At 36.6% G+C, this 26,230-nt stretch overlaps 1 protein-coding gene across 1 annotated transcript; it reads left to right on the top strand.

The window, feature by feature from the left end:
• Positions 1 to 26,230, top strand: trpv4 (transient receptor potential cation channel, subfamily V, member 4). Its single transcript, XM_081365381.1, has 17 exons — positions 1 to 183; positions 3,722 to 3,827; positions 5,520 to 5,959; positions 7,204 to 7,379; positions 10,969 to 11,121; positions 13,000 to 13,140; positions 17,215 to 17,513; positions 17,613 to 17,792; positions 18,096 to 18,254; positions 19,780 to 19,872; positions 20,103 to 20,176; positions 20,673 to 20,838; positions 23,261 to 23,327; positions 23,419 to 23,723; positions 24,194 to 24,321; positions 24,419 to 24,531; positions 24,803 to 26,230. Exons 2-17 carry the CDS (start codon positions 3,819 to 3,821, stop codon positions 24,901 to 24,903), a joined length of 2,604 nt encoding a protein of 867 aa, XP_081221507.1. The 5' UTR covers positions 1 to 183; positions 3,722 to 3,818; the 3' UTR covers positions 24,904 to 26,230.

Below are 26,230 nucleotides of genomic sequence, written 5' to 3'. Positions count from 1 at the left end.
AGTGGGCGGTGGAGAATCAAAACACTAACTTACTTCGCCAGCCCGTTTGAAACACTTGTGCCGCCAAAGGTATACGGATTCCACCTGAGGAATGAATGCACGGATCTGACCTCATAAACGGAATAACTACTGATTGTACCTGTAAGAAGAAACGTCTAACAGTAGGCTACTTTGTCTATACGGGTGAGCAACTTTTTTTCTTCTATGACTTCTGGAAAGTGTTGTACGAAGGGGTGAGAGATTTCAGATCAATTTAGAACAAGTTAAAGCAATTTATAACCATTCAGATGAAAAAGTAACACTTAAAAATGTCCATAACTTCCTCTCCCCACTGCCTGATTATCTCCAAATCACAGTGTTTTTTATATCAACATAGACGCATAGGTGTGTGCACATATCTGTTGATCAAGGTTATTATTTTGCTTTTAAAAGTTAAAAGTTTTACAGTCATTTCATGCGCTCAACTATGGTTGGACTGTCAGCAAAACCAGCCCTGGACGCTCTTTGAATCACGTTCATTTTCCCCACAACCTCATCTCTAGTTAGATCACAGACACAGGCACAGCTGTTTGGCTCTTTGGAGACCTTGTGACATGGAAAAGGAAGTCTAGATCTTCCTCTGAGGCCATGGAGATGGATTCTGTCATTTCCAGCTGTTATCTAATGCTATGTTGATAGGCTTGACTTTTTCTCCATCTGTTGCATTTCTTATTAGGTCTCCTACTTAGTTTGATGCACCACCAGTGCTTCCTCCAATTCCCAAAACACAGTAAAATGACATAGGCCATCATGCTCCCATGTTATCAGAGCTTATCAAAACCTTTCCACTGTTCTGCTTACACTCTTTGTGGTGATAATGGACTGTATTGGACTCGGGTCAGAGTAGAGGTACTGCTGTAGACAGTATTTGGATAGCGCTTGCCAGGCCAGAGGCAGTAACTGTGGGGGTTTGTGTTAGATTTTCCATCATCCGCTTAAGCAAACATGAGGGGCAGATGAAAACTTAGCTTGGGGAACAGCTCGGTGGTGTACTACACTACACGACTTTTGAAATCTGAACAGATTGTAAAACACTTGGCGACTGAGGATCACACTCTACCAGACTTTAGATTAATTCCAAACACAACAATATCACTCAGAAACATGCAGCTTGTTGCGAAGAGACTCATGACAAATGAAAACCATGGCTGCTTCCGAAATCGCATATTCTCTTGAGTAGGTAGGCTACTTATTTTAAATAAGTAATTACTTTGCAAACGCTAAAAAAGTATGTTTAATATTATCTGGACGTACTACATTAGCCATATTGTCATTATCATGTGACCTAACAGTGGCAGGTGTGTTTCTTCACTGCAATTCACAAATCCTCTTCCGTGGCCTCATGGGATAGTAAAGTGTCCATATGCACACTTCAGAATCTCTCCAGAAATAGTAGGTCATCAGGGTACTTTATGCCTACTCTTTTATGAGTACTGTGAATTTAGACATACTTATTTTGTCACATACTGTTTTTCACCTTCAATATAGTAGGGAAGTTTCAGACAGTCAATGGCTGCGTCCGAAAATTGATAAATGCTGCCTTCGGAGGACACATTTCAAGGTTGGAAGGCATCAAGACACGTCTTAAACGTCCTCAGACTGCCCTCTCAGAGCAGTTGTGGAGCGTCTCAGACATGCCTGAACAGGACCAGTGGTTGTTCTTGTGGTGATGAGCTCATAGACAATCAGAAAAACAGAAACCTGGAAGCTGACACTGTCTCAGATTGCCAAAATATGAGCTGTGGGCTTGTGTATAAAATATTATAAATTAAAAATCGTCGTCTCTGCCATAGCTCTTAAATCGTATTAATTCTTCTGCATGTTTAAACTTAGCAGTCACACTTGGTCATGGCGTTTAGTCGGCCATTAAACCTGGAACAATGTGTCTTCATGAGTAAAAAATGTATTGCTTGGCCATTTTTAATTTTCTTAAAATTATTTTAAATTATTTTAATAATTTAAAAATATTTTTGACTGATTACCTTTATCTATCAGTATTGCAACACCACCAGGTTTTTTTTTCTTCTTGGTTTAACCACGACGGTTGTCTTTTTGTCATGGTCCACAACAAATGTTGGTGCATGACAGCCCCTTGTTACTTTATACTTTAGTTGAATGGGAAAGAGCAGTTTGAATGTTCTGTAAAATTTCTTCTTTTGTATTCCAAGAAAGCAAGAAACTCAAGTTTTGAAAAACTATGACTAAGAAAACGATGACTGACTTTTGGATAAACTGTTCGTTTAAACAGCACTGGAATTAAATGCAACGTCAGCAACGGTGGTTCTTTGATGAAGTCATCGTTCATTGACTTAATTTGATGCAATAGTAGACTTCCCTCTTGAACTGGGAAGAGAATAGGACAGAGGGAGTGTGAGTCATGCCTGTTCTGGGAAATGAGAGAATCAGTTTAGGACTGAGATGAATCCCACAATAGATTGTGACATGCGGACAAAGGTTTTGGAGTGGGAGTGGAGTGTGTATGTGTGTATGAAAAAAAAAAAAGATGAATAGGGGCATCATTTCCCCCAGCTGTGAGAAAGTGTCTTGGATTAAAACAGTACATGACATCGGCACCAAAATATATCACATTTGTGCCTAAATGTTAATATGAAATGTTAACTACCGTTCAAAAGCAAGTCAGTCAGATTAGTTTTTTTAAAGAAATTAGTACTTTTATTCATCAAGGATACATTAAATTTGTCATGACATTACTGCAAATTCTATTTTAAATAAATGCTGTTGCTTTTCAGCACAATAGTTTTCAACATTGATGATAATAAGAAATGTTTCGTGAGCACCAAATCGACGTCATATTATTTATTTAAAGAGAGAGAGAATATATATATATATACTGTATATATATATATATTTATTTATTTATTAGCATAAAGGGACTTTGTTGCAAGCAGAGAATCAGAACCAAATACATGTTGTGCACAAGTTTTATTAACTAAATCACAAACATAACTAAACTAAACAAACATACATACATTACATACATACATACATGCATAGGTAAAATGGTGAGTGATATGGAACCTGAAGCAGGAAATGGAACTATGGAAAATATCTATTTAACTATGAAAAGAACCATCAGTTTATCATTTATAATTTTTATCACAGTTTATATATATATATATATATATATATATATATATATATATATATATATATATATATATATATAATAGCTGGCATTGGCATCAGTATACAGATGATACAAATTGTCATCATATGATATCAAATTACATCACGTATGTTGATTCAGGTACTGAAGTAGGATAGAGAATAAAAACAAACACAATTCAAAGTACAATGTAAGTTCAAACCAATAAGACCAGACGATCAAACTCCCAGAGGCCAAAGGCACTTCAGAACACATGCAACAAATCTAAAGCAAAATCCCAAACTACAAGAGGGTGGGGCAGAAAACCAAGATGGACAAAACCACAGTAGACAAATGAACTCCCAGAACTGCATGTGGGCTTGCCAAGATTTCATAATGTGTATATGTGCTAACTGAGTATTTATACATAAACAGGAAATATGAGCCAGGTGTAAATGATTGAGTGGTTTCAGAAGCCTTGGGAATATTGTGGGGATGTGGGACAGTAGACAGCAGCAGCATGTTTCTTGTCGAGCTTCAGTTTGACTGTTGTGTTCTGACTTTTTTTTTTTTTAGCTTTGTTTGGGCCCCTGCAGACCCCCTGACACTTTCCAGCTCCCCCTTGGAGTACAGAAGACATTGACATTTGGGAAGTGCACATAGTATACAAGCAATGACTGAAGTAAGTAGCATATGCATTTCTATGTAGTTATGTCTATAGATTCAGAGTATTGAAGCTATTGGACACTTCCAATACCAGTGAGGTATTCTGTAGTACATTCATGTTGTTTTTCTTGTCGAAAGAATGGTATGATTGATATGTCATTGTTAAAGAAACAAAGAATAGAATGTATAAATAAATGGTTTATAAAACAAGTCTGACTTAAAGCTTTATTTAAGCCATCTTTACTCTGCAAAAGTTTCTTCCTAAATTATTTAAGGCTTTCATAAGAAATGCTTTTGATTAACAGCCCAAAGTTACAGCAGAAGTTTGGTAAGAAATCTCAACACAGATGCCAACTCTTGTGTACAAAAACCGTAAGAAAGAAGAAAAAGAAAAAGCTATTTGGAGTGTTTGCAATCAATGTCATGAAAACATCCTTCAGCTAGTTCTTCGCTGCAATTTAAAGGGGCGTCATATACAAAACAAATATATTAAAGTGCCCCTATAATGCTATTTTAAAGGTTCATAATTTTGTTTTGGAGCTCTCCTACAATAGGTTTACATGCATCCAAGGTCAAAAAGTACTTTAATTTTCTCATAATATACATTTCATATCACTCATTTCTCAAAGAATCTGAAACCGTTAATTCAGTCTCTCTAAACCCCTCCTTTCTACAAGCCTACTCTGATCTGATTGGTCAGATGGCCCATTCTTTTGGGATTGGTCTACCACTTACAGCATCCCTGAAACAAAACACCTATTACCATATCTGAATTTCAGCTGCGGAGGCTTCCTCACCACTTGAACACAGAGTGATACGAACAGTAACGATGGTGTCATTTATTCCATCTCAGTTTGTGCCTGAGACGGAGTCCTCATCCTTTTGAAGGGCACACAAAGTGGAAAAGTGAGCAGCCATGACTCAGCTCGAGCGGTTAACCTACCTGGGAGAGATCTCTTCAGAAACAAAAGAAGCACACCTTGTTGAACTAATTAAATAATTACTATCTCTGCTAACATCCCACACTGTTAGGAGAGAGGGAGAGAGGAAGGTAAAGGCTCATAAGGTGTTCTGGTAGTACCTACAGGGTCAAATGATTCCAGGAGCCTTATTTCTGGAATGCATGTTCATATTTCTTGTGCATTCAGGAATAAAATATTTCCTTGATTTCACAGTCCAGTGCAGATTTATTCCAGGAATGTTTTTCTTTCTTTCTTCAATGCATCTCTTCTGCAATGTTTTCAGTATTGGGTTTTGTTCGTGCTGAAGTGGATTTGCCTAAGGTGAACTGAGAGACCTAAGCTGTATCCTATCTCCTTACGTTCAGAGTTTTCTAACACTGGTTATAACCAACATTTAATGGAAGCAGCAATGCCTTTTCCTACCGATGCTGAATAATACAATTTATATGTATTGACAACAAATGATCAAGTTTCAAGTAGGCTATACTAATTGACCTGCAGTTGGTGAAATGAACTTTGACCACTAGTTCACATTCAAGTAATAGTATAATTTTAGATTGTTTCCAAAGCTCAATTATTAAATTATGGCATACTGGTTGAGATAGTTGCCTAACAGCTATTTTAATTATTTTCCATTTAAATGATCAACTTACAGAGGTTCTGATGTAGAGATCATGCACTAGCACACGTTCCAGAGTAATTGCTTTGTCTTGTGTTTAAAGTCCACTCCATTTTTGACTTTACAGCAGGGTTTCTCCGCTTCCACTCTACTAAAGCGCTATCGTCTGGCCATGACCGAGTCAAACTCTGTTTCCTCACCGTCCGGGACTGCTGCTGAGGACTCGTCAGAGGGTAAGGACATTTTGGCGGATGGGGATCCCAACTTCCCTATGTCTTCACTGGCAGAACTACTGGAAAATGATGATGGATCACAGCCAACCCAAGACTCGCCCCAGGATTCAACTCGACCTGGACAACAGAACGACAACAAGCAGAACACGCGGATTAGGTTCCCAGGGGCCTTTAAAAAGGGAGTTCCTAACCCCATGGACCTTCTTGAGTCCACCATGTCTGAATATCCAGGGGCACCGGGGCCTAAGAAAGCACCTATGGACTCCCTGTTTGACTACGGCACATATAGGGAGATCAACAACCACAAAAAACGCAGGAAGAAGCTTCCACGGGGGTGAGAGACAGTAGCTTTTACCATTTTTGCCACTTTTATTGATACAATAATGCAAAGGGTACAGGAAATTATTGGAAGATAGGGGAAAAGAGATGAGAAAGATGTTGGAATCAATCTCTTATTAACCAAGCACATGCACTAACCGAACCACAGCGAAAATGCTTCTTGGATAATATACAATCTCTTGCCCTTTCAGATTTTTATCTTTTTACATTTTAAATCAGTCATTCACATGTGTAAACTTCAGTCGTCTGTCCGATTAAGTTGCAGCTTCTGCAGATCATTTGCATTCTACTCATTAAAAGTTGCTGTTTCCCTTACAATAAATGCATGGTGAGTTCAGTTTAGTGTTTTAAAAAACAAATTAAAACCAAATGACTATATAATATAATGTAATAATACAATAACATTTTACATTTATATAAATAACTAAACTGTGAAGTAAAGTGTTTATTCTTTGTACATGTTCCTTGTGCATGTGCAAGTGAGCAGGAATGCCACTGCCATAAACAGAGTGGACACATTGTTTACTGGGTGACAGAGTGCAGACTGAGGATTGAGTAGTGCTTAATATGAAATAACAACTCTTTGCAATGTGTTAAATCTTAAATTAAGAAAAGCCAGAGAGGGATCATCCTCTTCTTGCTTTGTAATTGAGGTGAGACTATGATCAGATCTGAATGGTTTACGGATTGTGTAGTGTCACTTTTGGACAGTCTACTCATGGTTTTACACTCTTGATCATGCACAGTGGGGCAACTGAATGTCTGTTGGTGTTTCCATCAACGCTTATGGAGTAATGTTTATGTTGAGGTCGGTTAGGCAGTCAATTTTTCCTGAGCACAGAGACTTATTTATGGAAGTTTTTTCTTAGTCCACTGTGACTTAAGAAGTAGTATGAAGTTTAAGCCAGGTAGGGTGGTACTGCAAGTTTTTGTGAATGCACATGTGCAATTTTGTATTTGTAATATACATTGCATGTTTAAAAGTGCACCAAGTAATGTTTCTGCTAACAAATCGTAATAATGCTTTTGACAGATCGCTTCACAGATAAACCTAGTCAGTTGCCTAAAAAAGTCACCCCTTCATAAAGGAAGCCATATTACATCATGATCAGCCATGTCTTGCAATTCAATAAATGTCAGATTGACGGTTTAGGATACAAATAAGAGACTTAACATACTTTTGACTGGAGCACGTTTAACTGGAGTCATAATTTTAAAAGCGCATATTTCCCCCTGCAGGAAGGCCGAGATTGAGATGTCATGTGACGAGGGATCCCCAGAGCCCCCTGTTTTTAAAGTCTTCAACCGCTGGCTGTTGTTTGAAGCTGTATCTCGAGCAGATCCAAGAGCTCTGGATGGTCTCCTGCAGTATCTTCAGTCAAGTGAAAAGAGGCTGACAGATGAGGAGTTCAAAGGTGCATTCTGGGAATGGATTAGTCTATAGCTCCTTTCACACAGAGCGTTGATCACAGAAAGTTGTCATATAATTGCATTAAATAATTATGAATCTTCTTTATTGAATCAAAGACACAGAGAGTGATACTGATCAGGGACCAAGAATGACGCAGACACAGAAGTGTAGTTCACTCAAGACAAATCTTTATTGAAGGCCTTCAGCTTATGTGCATACGAGAAAAGGTGTAAATGAACCGCATCCTTGATTTAGATGAATTGTGACAAAAAGTACAATATTGAGTACAATAAGTTCAAACACTTCTTTTAACAATGGCCACTTTAAGTCATTTATGACTTACCAGGTGTTTGCATCACGTTTGTATTTTAATGCTAAGGCTGTTTTTTTTACAGGTGTAGGACCTGGAAATATAATGCAAGCAAATTCAATGTCAAACATTTCATTCTAATTTACTGCTGTGTATCATCTTGTTGCTCCAACGTTGGTCTTCACAGCCTCTTGGACTTCTGACATGATACATGGCCAAAGGCAAAGCAAAATGAATGCAAACAAAACAATCACTATTACCATGATCACGTAATGTTCTACCTTCGCAAACATTGCGGTCATCCCTTCCCACCAGCCTTCTTCACCTACTTCCCTACTTTCTAATCTCTTCATTATTCTCATGATATTGTTGGTGCAGGTGGTTCCAACTATTGTACAGACTCCACCCTGTGCTGCAGTCAGTTGGTCTAATGCCAGTCTATTCTGCAAAGTAGTCAACTTACAGTGGTGGTCAAAATTGATGGCACCCCTGATAAATATGATAAAAAATGGCTGTAAAAAATAAATCTGCATTGTTTATCCTTTTGATCTTTCCTTCAAAAAAATCGCAAAAATCTAACCTTTCATTGAAGTAAAAGAATTGAAATTGGGGGGTAAATCACATTATGAAATAAATGTTTTTCTCCAAACCACACTGGCCATAATTGTTGGCACCCCTAGAATTTTTTATGAGAAAAATATCTCTGAAGTATATTCCCATTAATATTTACCTTTTTTAGCACACCAGGGTGACTAGGAACATGAAATTGTCCAGCTATGACTTCTTGTTTCACAGGAGTTTAAATATGAGGAAACACAAAGGCCAAATTCCCTTAATCATCCATCACAATGAGTAAAACCAAAGAATATAGTTCTGATGTGCAGCAAAAGATTGTTGAGCTTCACAAAATAGAAAGTGGCTGTAAGAGAATAGCTAAAGAATTGAAAATCCCCATTTTGACCATCAGGGCAATAATTAAGAAGTTATAATCAACTAAAGATGTTACGAATCTGCCTGGAAGAGGACGTGTGTCTATATTGTCTTAATGGACGGTGAGGAGGAAAGTTTGAGTGGCCAAAGACTCTTCAAGATGGAGAATTGCAGAGATTAGTTGAGTCTTGGGGGTCCGAAAGCCTAAAAAAAATTATCAACCCCTACATCCCCACATGTTGTTTGGGAGGGTTTCAAGAAAAATCCTCCTCGCTCCTCCAAAAATAAACTCCAGAATGTTCAGTTGTCAGACACGACTGGATCTTCAAAAGGGACCGGATTCTATGGTCAGATGAAACAAAAAAAGGGCTTTTTGGCAGCAAACCCAGCAGATGTGTTTGGTGCAAACAGGGATGAAGAGTACCCCATGCCTACGGTTAAATATACTGCTGGATCTTATATGTTGTGGGCCTATTTATTTGCTGGAGGTCCTGGACATCTTGTTCAGATACATGGTATTATGGATTCTAGCAAATACAAATAGATAAAAAATCAAAACCTGACGTCCTCTGCTAGAAATCTGATAATGGGCCATGGTTGGATCTTCCATCAGGACAACGATCCAAAACAAACATCAAAATCAACACAAAAATGGGTAACTGAGCACAAAATGAAGCTTCTGCCGTGACCATCCCATTCCCCTGACCTGATGAGTGGAGTGAACTGAAGAGAAGAAGCACCAACATGCATCTGGGAATCTGAAGGATCTGGAGAGATTCTGTATGGAGGAATGGTCTCTGATCTCTTGTCAGGTGTTCTCCAAACTCCAAACGCATTATAGAAGAAAACTCAGATCTGTTATCTTGGCAAAAGGAGGCTTCAAAAAGTATTTAATAACAGGGTGCCAACAATTATGGCCAGCGTGTTTTGGAGAAAAACATTTATTTTATAATGTGATTTACCCCCCACTTTCAATTCTTTTACTTCAATGAAAGGTTAGATTTTTGTGAATTTTTGGAATGAAAGATCAAAAGGATAAACAATGCAGATTTATTTTTTACAGCCATTTTTTATCATATTTATAAAGGGGGGCCATCAATTTTGACCACCACTGTAAGTCCTCAATGTTCTTCCTTGATACCTTCAAAAGTTTGGCTTGTTGAATTCATAAAATGAAGTAGTTCATACCTTGTTACTTCTACTTCCTCCATTACGTCTAATAGACTCAAAGAATCTCTGTGCCCCCATCATTGGATTTGTGAAGCTATTGGGTGTGCACAAATTATATATATTTATTATGGGGACCTAGTAACATTGCCTGGACCAGCCCTGTGTGAACAAAAGGCAGGACCAATGCCATAAGGGTCGTGTCATAGATGACTTGTGTGTTGGCACAATGACGTAGTTATCATGCAACTATTTGACCAGGATTTTTAAATGCAGATCAACATTCACATTGCATGTTAACAAAGATGAATGTTTGTTCATCAAGGAACAAAGGAAGGACAAAAAAAATGTCTGCAAACATGTCACATCTTGATTCACACTGGCAGTGTGAATGAACCAAAATCACACGATCCCGGGTCACATTATCAATTTATTTTCCGAAATCTCTGTGTGAAAGGGGCTTATGAGTGAAGAGCAATGGGTGTATTGTTTAGGTTTGCTGTCTAGAATACAAACTGAAAAATTATTAAACACTTGTACACTGTTCTTGACTGTTTTATGTGAGTAATAATCTATTATTAGGACTTGCTTTAATAATGATCTCACTTTTTTATTAAAAAGACAAAGCCCTGATTTATTATACATAAGAAATCAACAGGGTTGTGTCTCTAGATATCGAATGTTGTCGCAACCCCTTTCCCTCATGGTTCAGTTGTTAGGCTATTATAAAAGTTGAAGTGGTCCTCTGTTTACTTCCTGCCTCAAAGTGGCAAGCAAACTCAACAGAAGAGTAGTGAGAAATCACAGCAAACTGTCACAAATTGAATGAAGGATTCTGTTTGAGGGGATCAAAAAGACAACTCTGGCTAAATTTAAACTGACCCATGAGTGAAGCAAATCAGGTTTTGGAAACTAGAGGAAAATTTGATGCCTTGATGAAAGAAAGGAAAACATTGACATTATTTTCATGTCTTGGATTAGCAATTAGAACAAACCCCTAATGTTAATTATTAAACCCTGACGTGTAAGTTGTCCCCTACTACGTACTTTTCTAAGGGCCAGTCCTAAAATGTGCACTTTCTGGATGATACCTTAGGGACACTGAGCCAGAATATCATACAGACTTGGTGCAAACTTAGATTTTCTAAATAAAATGTAAAACTCTTCTTCTCTCTACTTTCTCTAGAACCTTCTACAGGGAAGACGTGTCTACCAAAAGCACTTCTGAACCTGCACAATGGTCACAATGACACGATTCCTGTGTTGTTGGACATTGCTGAACAGACAGGAAGCCTCCGAGAGTTCATCAACACACCCTTTAGAGATGTGTATTATAGGGGTGAGTCCTCCAACCACTAAAAACTGACCAGATTCAACACTCATACAAATAAAAATCAGCCGTTAGGACCAGTTTCAAGCATAATTTGTCTGTCAAGTTTCCAAAATCTTTAGTGTGGCATGAGCTAACATTTACTCTGAGCAGCTTCCAGCACCACCCTGAGCAGGTTAATGAAATATGAGCACAACGGTGGAGTTTCACATGCGCTTCTGACTGAGCTCAATGTTAGAGAATTTACCCAGAGTTGACGATGGGTTTCCTGCAGTCTCCACCCTGTTCAGTACAAAGAGTCCTCACAAACTACTGAATTTAACGTTGTTCCTCTGTTACCTCTCTAGGTTTAGGGCATTTGAATTTGCCAGTGCCACTCCCGATACAGTACATAAACTTTCCTTTCCCTCTGATACAAAAAAGATTAATGTTTACATTTCCAGCACTGTGGTCTAGCAGCTGAGATGCATTGAACTTGTGTTCATGCGGGTGACTGTCCAGTTCATGTCATTTTTTTTTCCTTCTATATCAATTAAAATGACAAAAGGCCATAATATTAAAAATATTTATATATTATACATTTATAGAAATTAATTATTTTATTCAGCAAGGACACATTCAGTTGATTACAAGTGATTCAGATGGATTTAATGACTTTTGCATTGTTACAAATATATTTCTATTTCAAGTGCTGTTCTTTTAAACTTTCTGTTCATCAGAGAATCCTTTAAAAAATGTATCATGGTTTCCACTAAAAATTAAGGTGCACAACTGTTTTCAACATTGATAATAATACATTTTTCTTGAGCAGCAAATTTGCATATTAGAATGATTTCTGAAGGATCATGTGACACTGAAAATGTAATGATGCTACAAATTCAGCTTTGTCATCACAGGAATAAATTACATTTGAAAATAATATCAAATAGAAAATACTATTTTTAATACTATTTCACAATATTACTGTTTTGGTGTATTTTGATCAAATAAATGCAGTCTTTGTGAGCAGAAGAGACTTCTTTTAAAACATTTTCAACCGTTTGAATGCTAGTGTATTATAAACACTGTGCATATTAAAATCATTTCATTTTTATTTATATGTTCTGGCTGTAGACTTGTATTTAAACCTAATTTCCATTCTTATTTAATTTTAATCCTTCAAATGCTATAAATGGCAGGTTTGTGATGGCGGCATTAGTAGTACCGGGAATTTGCACTTCTCAAAATACACAATAATGTACTTAAAGCAGACATTGTTTAGTCTGCCTCTCATTTCCTCAGGAAACAATCACTCACACATTGGTTCAGTTTGTTTGCTAGATTTAATTCCAGTCCTCGAGGCAGTGTCAGATAGCCTAATTCTGAATGTCAACAGATTTTCTTTTGTAGACCCACTGCCAAAACCCTGAGAGATGCACTGAACTACTAAAATCAGTTATTTAAGGTTATTCCATTCTTAGTTTAGCCAAGTGTATGATAAAATACTTCCTTAAACTTAGACTTTAAGTCAATAATCCTTTATTAGTTGATTAAATCTAAGTACAATAAAAATAAATATAGTTAACTCTAGTCCCCACTGAAAATATAAGAGTTTTTATTATGTCATTTAGAGCTCTCACACAAACACTCAATACAAAACTACAGGCTCTGCACATAACATAGGCTGTATTATCTTATTTTCATATTACAGTACTTCCTCTTGTGTAAAATAAGTTGACAGTATCTAATAATATCATACTGCTTCCTGTTGCTCTGTCTGATAAGATGTATCATAGATATCAGTTTTCCTGTAATGTCACAGAGTGCTTTGGTTTCGACTTTATGGTCAATTCATTATCATATGATGAACTTCTGATTATTTACAATAAAAATGTGGCGTGTCTGTAGGTCAGATGGCGCTGCATATCGCCATAGAGCGACGATGCAAACAGTATGTGGAGCTTCTGGTGGAGAAGGGGGCTGATGTTCATGCCCAGGCCAGGGGCCGATTCTTCCAGCCCAGAGAGGAGGGTGGATACTTCTACTTTGGTGAGTTTGTTGATTCTGATTTTGTTCTGTAGTTTTAAACCGTCTTCAATGGTTAATTCTGTCATTAAAGGGGTCATATAATGCCATTTTTGTTCAAGTTATTATGATTCTTTAGGGTCTAAATGAAAAGTTTGTAATACACTTTAATTAAAAATTTGTATTAGTATTGTAAGAAAACACTAATTTTACCTGGTCAAAAACAGCTCTGTTTTCAGCATGCCGTTTAAGTGCATATGTCTTTAAATGATAATGAGCTTAGCTCACCCCGCCCCTCTGTTCTGTGCGTACACCGTTTGTAATAACACAATAACCATAACGCGTTGTTCATTATAAACTTGGGATTATGAATTATATTGAGAACGTTGTACATAGAAAACATGCTGTAATGTACCCTGAGTGTAAACCTTAGCCGCATTCATCGTGAAGCGTGCAAGCGATTTGCAGAGATTAATATAAAGGTTAATAAAACGTTACACTCACTTCTTCTTCTGGAGGTGCAGCAGGAATACGAATAGTTGGTACCGATCCTTTTTTCAGGAGCAGCTTCTTAACAAAACCAGCTTTATACTGACCCTCCTTTATAAAGCAGTCTGGTGTGAAATGATTCGCGCAAACATGAAAGCATTGACGTTGATCGTGCGGAATATTCCCTTCGAAAACAAAACTCAGCCACTGCGTCTTCAGCGGTTCGGATTTAGGAACATCAATATGACTGCTGTGATCCTTAATGCACCCAAGAACAGAACACCACAATCGCTTAGACGCCATTCTGCTCCAGTGTATCAACAATGGCGGACTATGACAGCTCGCTCACGAGCGAGGGCGGATCTGCGTTGAAATGCTGCTGTCAATTAACAATCGTGGGAGGGGCGTCGGACCGTGTGACGGATTTTTATCATTATATGATGGTTGTGTACAGGCACTGCCAACACACATTTCAGTACAATCAACTTGCAAAAGTGCATGTGCCATTATATGACCCCTTTAATTACTCACCCTCATGTAGTTCCAAACCAGTAAGACTTTCGTTCATATTCAGAACACAAATAAAGATCTTTTTGATGAAATCTGAGAGCTTCCTGTCGCTCTGTTGACATCTACGGCTATGCAACTACCACTTTGATGCTTCAAAAAATTAATAAAGAGATCATAAAACTAATCCATATGAATCGAGCGGTTTAGTCCAAATTTCCTGAAGAGAGACAATCGCTTTATATGATGAACAGATTTAATTTAGGCTTTTATTCACAAATTTTATTTAGGCTTTTATTCACATATAAACATTGATCAGCAAACATAAACAGAAGAAGAATCACAGAATTTTCATTTTTGGGTGAACTAAACTTTTAAAAGTGAGAGGTAAGGAATATAGTTTAATATTGTTAAATATATTTGCAATCTGAGTGTATTTTCAGAGTATTGTGCAGGATATATCAAGAGCATATCCAGACCACTCTGCTCTATCATACTGTATATTACATGCTTTTAATGCTCTGTTCTGAAACATTTGGTCCAATGATAAACTACTAACCTTATTACAACATGCTGGAGCGTTTACTCCCAACGTTATGTGTGGGAAGCTCCATTTCCTGTTTTATCAGTCACTCGCTCATACTGTTCAATACTGTTCAAAAGAACTTATACTTACTCAAATTTAGAATTTAGATTAAAATAGTAATAGTAATTGTTGTAATAATATTTCACAATATTACTGTTTTTACTATATTTTTGATTAAATAAATTCAGCGTTGTTGAGTAAAAGGTACAGTATGTCCACATTTTTAAAGAAATTGAAAGGAGATTAAAGCGATTTCCTAGAGGTCTTGACCTGTAATTCTTCTCTATGAGACAGTTAGCATCAGCAGCCTAGCCTTCATGACTTTGCCGATAAATAAACAATACGTTTATATAGTACCTATATATACAATACATATACAATACATTTATATAGTACTTTTGCTACTGATTTGATGTTTATATTAGTATTATTAGTATTATTTTTTCACTTTTATACTGTATTATTTCTTTCCTTGTATTTTACAGTGTTTTATCTAATCCGTTTGAAATTGTACAGCAGTTTGGTACACACTGCGTTTTTAAGGTGCTTTATAAATACACTTTGATTTGATTTGAACTTTGAATAAATGTTTAGCTGTGAGTAAGACGGTTTCTGGAGCTTAGAAGAAAACCAACAAGACATTATGTCACAAATAAAACAAGTGCTGGATGTACTAAGGATGTAAGAGAGTGAAAGGAGCCTCTGTGTTTGCAATGGAAAATACAGTAAAAAGGTCTTATATTTAGGAGGCCTGATGATGTTCTGAAGTATATATAAAAATAGCCTGAACACATTCTGCCTCCTGTTGACCAGAGTGTGTTACTACAGGTCTGTCAAAATTGACCCTATTTACTTTAATTTATGTTCCTGGTCTTATTGTGCTCGTCTTTGTAAACTTTGTAATGACTTCCTGAGGTATAAAATCCGATGTCCCGCCGTTTCTTTTGTCATGATAAATATTCTGATCTAAACTATTCTAGTTTATCCTCCCAGGACGTCAGTGGTTACAAAACTGGGATTTTGTAATAAAATCAGGCTGAGAATTTGAATTCCCTTTTCATGAACCTCATTTACATCTCACAATTTTCAAACCACAAAACAAGACGTCTGCTTTGGAACTGATTGAAAGGTGCAAAACTATTTTAAAATAATCCAAGGATGACAGAATAGGATTATCTTTTCTGGTGCCCTGCCAGGAGTCTCCATCTCTCTTTTATTCACCTGTAAATTATTTTCATTTGTATTAGACACGGCTGTCAGTGTTTAATCCCCCCTGATCTGAGCACGAAGGGAGTCATTCGCCGCGGAGCTTCCCGGTGACGTGAGCGCCAACCTGAGAGCACTGACAGCTAATGTGATTTAGCAGTCACACTAACCGCTCTCTGAGCGCGTGCAAATCAATGAGAGGGAAGCGTTTCTATAAGAAGTGACATGAAAATAATCTGTCACCCCTGGCAACAGCTCTCTCTCAAGTCTCTCGGTTTGGTTTTCCTATTTGAGATGGGTTCTCATGAGACGAGCACTAATTGAGCACTGGATATCAATGGTGACATTTAGATCAAAGCCCTGCAAATGGCTGATTGACTTTAGAGGCTAATTGTATTTCTTCATCGGGGTGTTTAATAAAGGAAAATGATAAATGGAACATCTGGAAGTTGTAGTCTAATAGCTGGGCAGGCGGGAAATATCCCTGGCTCCATAGGACCTTGGTCGACAGTGTTTTTTATGTTGGGGATGCTGGTATTCTGGTCCCCATCAAGGCTTTTAACTAGCTTAACCAGCAAGACTTCCTTTTGCAACCAGATTTATCAGATCATAACGGTCAACGACCAGGATAACCCATAATTCTAGTCTAAACTGATCTTTTTAGTTTTTCAGGGAAAATACTAAAATTATGCATTCGATAAAAGTGTCTGCTAAATACAGTAGCATTCAAAACTTTAAAAAACGTCAAAGTCTGTAATGCTCACCAAGGCTGCATTTATTTGATAAAGCAATATTGTGAAATATTATTCCAATTAAAGATAACTGTATTTTAAAATGTAATTTATTCTGTGATGGCAAAGCTGAATTAATTAATGTTCAGTGTCACGTGATCCTTCAGAAATCACTCTAATGTGCTGATTTGGTGCTCAAAAAAACATTTCTTATTATTATTATCAATGTTGAAAGCAGTTATGCTGCTTAATATTATTCTGGAAATCTTGAAGCCTTTTTTCAGGATTCTTTGATGAATAGAAAGTTCAAAGGAACAGAATTTATTTAAAATATACAGTAAAAGTCCTTTAATCAATTGAATGTGTCCTTGTTGAAGAAAATGAATTATGATTATAAAACAGCATGTATTTAAAATATAACATTATAAATGTCTTTACTTTCACTGTTGATAAATTTAATGTGTCCTTCCTTGTTGAAAGACAGTATTATATGTATATATATGTACATGTAAAAATGTATTAGGATATAGAAAAATTGACAACTGAAAGTGTTTGTGTTGTCTCTTTCTCATTGTACAGGTGAGCTGCCTCTCTCACTCGCAGCTTGTACCAACCAACCAGACATGGTGCGTTACCTGACCGAGAATAGCCACAAGAAGGCAGATATGCGGAGACAGGACTCGAGGGGAAACACAGTTCTGCACGCCCTGGTCCATATTGCTGACAACACTCGGGACAACACACGCTTTGTCACAAAGATGTACGACCTTTTGCTCATTAATTGTGCCAAACTCTACCCAGACTGCAACCTGGAGAATGTGCTCAACAATGACGGCATGTCGCCTCTCATGATGGCCGCCAAGCTGGGCAAAATTGGGGTAGGAGACTGCTTTATACCAGCAATTCAGCGCTAGGGACTTGCATTGGGAAAGCATGGTAGGAAATGGCAAAGCAAACCAAAAGTGTTTTCTCCACAGGTGTTCCAGCACATCATCCGGAGAGAGATAAAAGATGAGGAGGCTCGGCATTTCTCCCGGAAATTTAAGGACTGGGCTTATGGACCCGTTTACTCCAACCTGTATGATCTGTCTTCCCTGGATACCTGCGGAGAGGAAGTCTCTGTTCTGGAGATACTCGTCTATAACAGCAAGATTGAGGTGAATATGTGGATAGACAAAAGATGTGAAAGATAGACTGTGTGCGCACTGTATGGTGCTCCATATTTTGTGATGTTATCAGGGGTGAGATTTAGAGGCCTTGCAGGTAAACAGCGGAAGTTGGATGATAAACTTGTGCAAGTCATAATGAATGTATAGAATAGCATACATGTATAGCATTTATGGAAATTGTATAAAAATACAGACAAATAACAATCATCAAGAAACTGTCCTCCTCCTCATGATGTTGGTGGCTATTTCTGTGTTTATCTTTCTGACATGCTTTATTGGTTGGACCCTCAGAATCGCCATGAGATGTTGGCGGTGGAACCGATAAATGAGCTGCTGAGGGCCAAGTGGCAGAAGTTTGCTGCTGTGACCTTCTACATCAGTGTGGTTTCCTACCTTGTCACCATGATCATCTTCACTCTTGTGGCCTATTATCGCCCATCAGTGGGAAAAGTGAGTACAGTCTAAGTCCCTTTAAGACAAGTCTGTTCACTCAGTCAGCGGCCATCATGGCCTTTTCCCCCCAGTCTCCCGTCATATTAGTAGTTCTTCCGTTTGCTCAATTCGCCAGTCAAATCACAAAAACAATGGGATTATAAATTCAGCTTCGTTAGCTCAAATCAAGCTAAAAACCAGTGGCTATATTAATCTTTCTTCTATTTATTTTTCTATGAGTAGTCCATCTTCTCCATATATTATCTGTACAGGATGTACACCACTGTTCAAAAGTTGGGTGTTAGTTCGATTTTTTTTTTTTTTTTTTTTTTTTTAAGAATTAATACTTTTATTCAGCAAGGATGCATTAAATTGAACAAAAGCGACAGTAAAGACATTTATAACGTTACAAAATAATTCTATTTCAAATAAATGCTGTTATTTTGTACTTTCTATCGATCAAAGAATCCTGGTTTCCACAAAAATAATTAAGCAGCGCAATAATAATAATAAATGTGTTTGAGTACCAAATCAGCATATTAAAATGATATCTTAAGGGTTAGGCTTATGTAACACTTTTATTGGTTTCACTTTATTTTAAGGTGTCCGTGTTACAGTGTAATTATATATTTAAGTACTGAGAAATAATTAATACCTACATGTACTTATTATAGGGTAAGAATTGGGGTGTGGTTAAGGTTAGTTGCATGAAATTATATTTATAGTAATTGCATGTAATGTGTAACAAGGACACTGTAAAATAAAGTGTTAACATTTTTTTTTTTTTTTTTTGCATTGATGATAGACTATCTTTATTTTTATTGTGATATCGCACAACGCCTAATTGTACCACAGGTCAGTCACCATCTGATTTATTTTATTTTTTTATTAAATTTTTTAATAAAACAACAGTGGTACTGGTATCTCATAACAACAAGTACAGCAATTTTTGTAAGACATTCAAATGCATACAAATGCTTAGAAACAAAGACATAAATAAAAGGAAATTATAAACCAAATTTAGAAAGACAGTCACTGAGTACCCTCAAGAAAGTTCCAGAGGGAGGACCAAATGCGCCAGAACACCTCGGATCTTTGATGTAAATCATAAGTTAGTTTTTCCAGTGGTAAAAGTGTTGCCGCCTGACTCAGCCACATATTGATTGAAGGTATCTGAGCAGTTGACCATAATAATAGTATACATTTTTTGGCTAAATATATACAAAAATTCAATACACATTCTTTATCACGATCAAGACACAGTTCCACTGTACAATTCAGAAGATATACTTTTGGTGTGTTACCATTTTTTGATCAAATAAATGCAGCCTTAGTGACCATAAGAGACTTCTTTCAAAAACAGAGATTTTTTATTTTTTTTGAACGATAGTGTACGTGTGGATGTTCATGTTTTTGTTTGAATAGAGACGAATTGCTTTTTTACCACATGGGTCCTCCTGTGTGAAAGAGAGTCCATGTGGTGGAGATGCATTCTGGGAATGAACAGGTCTGTAGTTGATTCCTAAATCTTATTCCTCCACAGCCCCCTTACCCCTACAACACCACTACAGACAAGGTGCGTTTGGCAGGGGAGATCATAACAGTGGCATCTGGAGTCTTTTTCTTCGTAACAAATGTAAGCTTTACATACGCAATAACATACTATTTGTAATACAGTTTTTTTCATTTTTAAGATCCATCTCAGCTTGCTGAAAGAACACCGGTGTGTATGTTTCTTACAGTGTGTTGTGCTACCCAAATTCACTCTTAACGTTCTTTCTGTTTTCTTTTGGTTGCCGTATCTTTCCTCTTTAGCTAGCACTAAATATCTTGAGCAGCATTTCTTGGTTTTCTCTCCTGATTTAGATTAAGGACCTTTTCCTGAAGAAATGCCCGGGGGTGAATTCTTTATTTATTGATGGATCCTTTCAACTTCTCTAGTAAGACACTCGGTCCCGTTCTTTGTGTCTTCCTTTACTCTCAATGTCTTTCCCTAAGGCGATTTTCTCCCTCTTTTTAATTGAGCTGTCTAATTAATTCCAAAAGCCCTTTCTTGGCATGTTTTAATAGTTAATCTTCTTGCATAAAAACAGCACAATCTCAGCAAAGATGACTGCAGTTCAACGATATGTTTATGTTAATTATAATTAATATGTGGCATTGCTAAACCAGTGAGGCATTTTACATTTGAAAAGCAAATCTTACATAATGAAACTCAGCAACAGAGGCAAATAAGGATTCAAAGACGTTCTGTAACCTTCAAAGTAACAAAATATGAAAGTAGCCAGAGGCCACAACATGTTTAGTTATCAGTTTTGAGCTGCTAATTTGTCGCCAGTAAACTTAAAGCAAATGGTAACCTTATTAGTTGAAGTATGTTGATGACAAGTACTGTACATTCCTTGCTGACCAGTCCTTTGTGTTTCCTTGTGTCAGCTTCATCTACTCCGTGTTGGTGCTGGTGAGCGCAGCGCTGTACCTGTCAGGGATTGAAGCCTACGTGTCTGTGATGGTGTTTGCTCTAGTTCTAGGTTGGATGAACACCCTCTATTTTACCAGAGGTCTTAAACTCACTGGAACGTACAGTATCATGATTCAGAAGGTATGAATTAAGCACAGTATACATTTAATTCAATGATTGTAAATTGTGAAATCAGTGTCTCTTCAAATATCTTTGTGAACTGTCAAGTCTTGAAACAAATCAGTTTATTTAGCCACCACCCCCCCACAAAAAAATATTGTATTTATATTTAATATACTACTGTTCAAAGTTAGTAAAAAAAAATCGTTTTTGAAAGAAATCTCTTGTACTCACCAAGGCTGCATTTATTTAATCAAACATACAGTAAAAACAGTAACATTGTGCAATATTATTACTGTTTAAAATAACTGTTTTCTATTTTAATATACCTTAAAATGTAATTAATCCTGTGATAACAAAGCTGTCCAGTCTCCAGTCACATGATCCTTCAGAAATCATTCTAATATTCTGATTTGGAGCTCAAGAAACATTTCTTATTATTATCAATGTTGAAAACAGTTGTGCTGCTTTATTTTAGAGGAAACTATTATACAGTATTCTTTAATGAGCAGAAAGATGAAAAGAACAGAATTTATTTGAAATGGAATTTTTGTATGATTATAAATGTCTTTACTATCACTTTTGATCAGTTTAATGCATGTTTGCTGAAAAAAAAAAAAAATCTTAATGAAATTAAATCTAAATCTGTCCCCAAGCTTGTATATACCGTGTGTGTGTGTGTATGTGTATATATATATATATATATATATATATATATATATATATATATATATATATATATATATATACAGTTTTTCTCAGTCGCTTTGGTGCATTTCTCACATCACTATTTACATTTGCACAACAGTTAGTTCAACCTCCACAACATTTAGTCATTTGTGCACATCATAGTAGCAGTTTCTCCTTCCTTCCAACAAATTGCAAATGCTTTTGGACATGCATCAATTGCTTTCATACAACTCTCTGCTGTTTTATAACATTATCATTTGCTTATGTCATGTCAGTCAAAATTAACTATACTTGTGAATGCTGAATAGTCATTCCATATAAAACTAATAGTCCTCATTTCATTGCTTGAGTCATTACATACAAAAATGTTGAACTAGTTGTCAAAATCTGTCATTTAAAAAAATAAAAATAAAAAAAAAATCCTGAAAAAGTCTCCTAAATTGAACAATTTGCAATTGAGCAAGAGATGATATTCGCTGGGATGTAGATGAAATTATGTGACCAGACAGAGAGGAACGTCTGGATGTGCATGAATGATTACAGTCCTATGTATGTTGTATGTTCAGTTCCAATACAGTATATAGGCCAACTGCAATATTGTGTACAGTTGTGCACAGCTCTACCCAAAGGGAGTTTATGTTTGTTGAAAATAATGGTGTATTTTTTCTTTTGCACAATGCTGTGAACAAATTAGAATTGCAAAGAGCATATGCAGTAAAAATGTGAAACATACATATTCAGTGTCTTGTACTCAGTTACCTCATACATACAGTAATGTGTAATTTTACTGTATTTTTTCAAATGGCTGTGCAAATAGTATTTAGTGCTGTATTGAGCATTTTCAGGTAGTGTCACCAAGATCTGACTTTTATCATTGGAAAACATTCACAGAGTAAACTGTCATAATGAAAACATGACAAAGCCATTTGACTATCTTGTTCATAAACGATGGTGTCAGGACTTTTCATTTTGATGACACTGACACTTTCATTGACATGAATACTTGCTTTTGAGGAATGAGCTATCCATTTTGAGCAAGTGACACGCTTTTGCAGGTTATCAACTAGGTTTTGCAGTTTGTACTAATTGTTTTGAGAACTGCATTAACTGTTGTGCAAATGTAAATAGTGTTATGAGAAATGCACCAAAGCGACTGAGAAAAACTGTAACACATACACGGTATATACAAGCTTGGGGACAGATTTAGATTTAATTTCATTAAGATTTTTAATTATATATATATATTTTTTTTGTTTTATATATATATATTTTTTATTATATATAAACACACATAATGTGTGTATATATATATAGAGAGAGAGAGAGAGAGAGGGAGAGAGATATGAGAGAGAGAGATTTTTTTTTTGTTAATTCTTAGTAAGGTCCAATGAAAATGTCAAAATAAATATAGTGCAAGTTACCAATAGTGTGGTATGATGATGAAACGTATTCATATGTCTTTATATAGTTAATGTTATATTATCCCCCAACATTCACTTTTTTTAAGGCTAAGATGTTATTTGTAAATCCTGTCCTCTTGAATTAGACAACATTGGCCTGCTTGTTAAGTTCAGCAGCAAGTATCCATAGTATATAAGCATATAAGCTGTTGTTTCCAGTAATGACTACATCACAGCTGGGAACCACATACAACCCTTGGAATAATTAGCATGCTTGCCGGTCTACTGTCCTCTCATATTTTTAGTGTAATTATGCTTACTCATCATGTCTTCAATTTTGATATTTTGTTCAGATTCTCATCAAAGATTTGTTCCGGTTCCTGCTGGTCTATGTGCTTTTCATGATTGGCTATGCATCAGGTATTCTAGTAATAACACTTCAATTATTGGTATTTTATGGTATATTCGCTGAAATTAGGGACTGACATTTTCTTTTTGTATTCCGCACCAGCATTAGTCTCACTTCTGACCATCTGCCCTGATGAGGAGACATGCAAGGATAACTGCCTCAAATACCCAGAATGCCGAGATACAAACACCTTCAGCGACTTCCTATTGGACCTGTTTAAGCTGACCATAGGCATTGGAGACCTGGACAACATGTTGAAAGGCGCACAGTATCCCGTTGTCTTCCTCATTCTCCTGGTCACTTACATTATTCTCACCTTCGTCCTGTTACTCAACATGTTAATCGCTTTGATGGGGGAGACAGTGGGACAGGTGTCCAAAGAGAGCAAGAAGATCTGGAAACTGCAGGTGAGAGGTACACAAAAGGTCGAATGCGGCAGGCTGTTGCATTGTGGTCATTTGACCCAAAATGGAAATCAATTACTCACCTTCACATCATTCCAATCCCATATTATTTTAATGCCTCTTTGGAACACAAGAAATGTAAGACAAAATGTCTGAGATTTTAAATGGCAAAGCACATAAAAGTATCATAAAAGCGTATCAATATGAGTCATCATACACTTTCATTACAAATCTCCTTTTGTTTTTTTCTTGGAAGAAAAAAAAAATCCTAGGTTGGAATGACAGATAGTGTAAATAATGATAGTTTTTGGGTGAACTATTCCTTCAAGTTGCCATGGTTTGTTTTGATGCCCATCAGACAGGAAGTCACTTACATTTTTTGTTATCTTCAGTCTAAGGACTTTTACCTCAGCATTCAGTGGGTATAAATGCCTTTCATCTCCAACATGTAATTTTCCTTCTGTTTGCGTCAGTGGGCCACTACTATCCTAGATATTGAGCGGTCCTTCCCAGTGTGTCTGCGGAGGTCTTTCCGGGTTGGAGAGATGGTTACTGTCGGCAAGGGCTTGGATGGAACGCCGGACAAACGCTGGTGCTTCAGGTACAACTACAAGATATCCACTACTCATTCATTAAATTACAGCATAACCCTTCAAGTCATTAACCAGAGTTATGGGCCTTCATTTTCCATGCTATAGGGTGGACGAGGTTAAGTGGTCCCATTGGAATCAAAATCTAGGGATCATAAATGAGGATCCGGGCCAGAAAGACTATTACGAACAAACGCAGGGTGGACGGGGCCTTCGAAGAGGTCGGTAAATGAGCTGGCAGGATTTTTCACATCCACAATCACATCAACACGTTATGCTTCTTTAGAATTTTATTTTATGACTTCTGGGCACAATTTGTTCCCAAATTAGTAAAAAAACAATACAATTTCTCTCCACTGCACCAACAGATCGCTGGTTCACAGTGACTTCTGGGCACAATTTTTTCCCAATTTGTTAGAGAGAAAAAAAATACAAAGAAAATTGTTTCAAGAATCAACTAACAAACACAATTTCTCTCCACTGCACCAACAGATCGCTGGTCCACGGTCATCCCGAGAGTGGTTGACCTGAACAGGAACTCCAGAGATCACACTGTAGAGATGGAGCCTCTCACTGGCAGACACAGACATTAGTCTGAAAGCTAAAGCTGAACGCTAAAGGACTTCAAAGGGCGACAATCCATTGAAACTTTTTTTACCGGCCAGATAATTATGTATTTTATTAAAGCTGACAATAGTTCTAGAGTTTTTAATCACTATTGGGAGAACAGCTCTATATATTATGAGGTATGAAAATATCCTCTCTCTTTTTTTGGATGATGATGGCATTTTACATGTATATGTGGGACCCATGAGACACTCAGGAACACTTTTGATTTGTTGGTCAATCCATATTGTTGCTAGAGAGATATGTTAGAAAATATAGTTAATAACATTATAGTGTTTTTCATGGTGTGTGCAATAGATTCTCTAAACAGATTTTATCATTTTTATTTTACAAACAAAAAGTTGATATATTGATCCAGAAAAAAACAAAACACTCCACAGGGTCTTGGATGTCTCTGTTGATTTTTGCTGACATATTTTTTTTGTGTGTGTGTGTGGATTACATGGAAAAGGTTATATTTGAATCAATAAGATTACAACAGTGTTATATGTGCCTTGTGATAAAGTATGGTCTTTTTAATGAAAAATCTTATTGTTATTCTTTTGTTATATTGCCCAACAATAATGGAAAGACAAAAAATGCTGCTCTGTTTTGGCCTTTGGCTTTGTTTTGTAATAAAGGTCATGCAGAAAACAGATGTGGCACCCACACCAGGAGTGTGCACAATGCCAGACAGCAGCAGTATGCTATTTTCACCTCAGTATGCTGGCAATAGTGTGACTTCATTGGTGTGATACTGGTAATGACTGGTTCAGTTTCTTATTTCACTGGTAAACCCATGCCAAGAGACAAAATGGCAAATTTTGTAGGGTAACTTCATTTTTCTGTTGGCACGTATTTTTAATATATTGTATATACTGTTTTTTACAGAGAACAAAATGCATTGTCCATATGCTGTAGTTTATTGCACATGACTGATCTTTTTTTTTTTTTTAAGAAACTGACCATTTCAATGCTTTTAGGTCTTTTTGCATTATTTCTGAAGTCCATGAACTGGAATAGGATTCTGTGTGTTGTTTTTGTTTAAAGGCCTGATTTCCACACTCTGGTCATTTTAAATATCCTTTATTCATATAGTAGACACTAAGTATAGATTAGGTATCAGAAGAATGTACAGAAATACATGCTAATATATTCTTGATAGCTGGTATTGTGAGTATGTTAGATGTTTGATGCTGCTGTTCATAAACACATTATTTTATGTCCTAAATTGGATGTGCTAATACTTCCAACAGTCAGAGATTTTTGTTCATCAGCAATAAAGAGATTTTGATTCGCCCGATCTTACTCTGC

Source organism: Scardinius erythrophthalmus, assembly GCF_964197995.2.
Source record: "Scardinius erythrophthalmus genome assembly, chromosome: 5".
Taxonomy (NCBI): domain Eukaryota; kingdom Metazoa; phylum Chordata; class Actinopteri; order Cypriniformes; family Leuciscidae; genus Scardinius; species Scardinius erythrophthalmus.
This window is presented reverse-complemented; position numbering and strand designations above follow the sequence as displayed.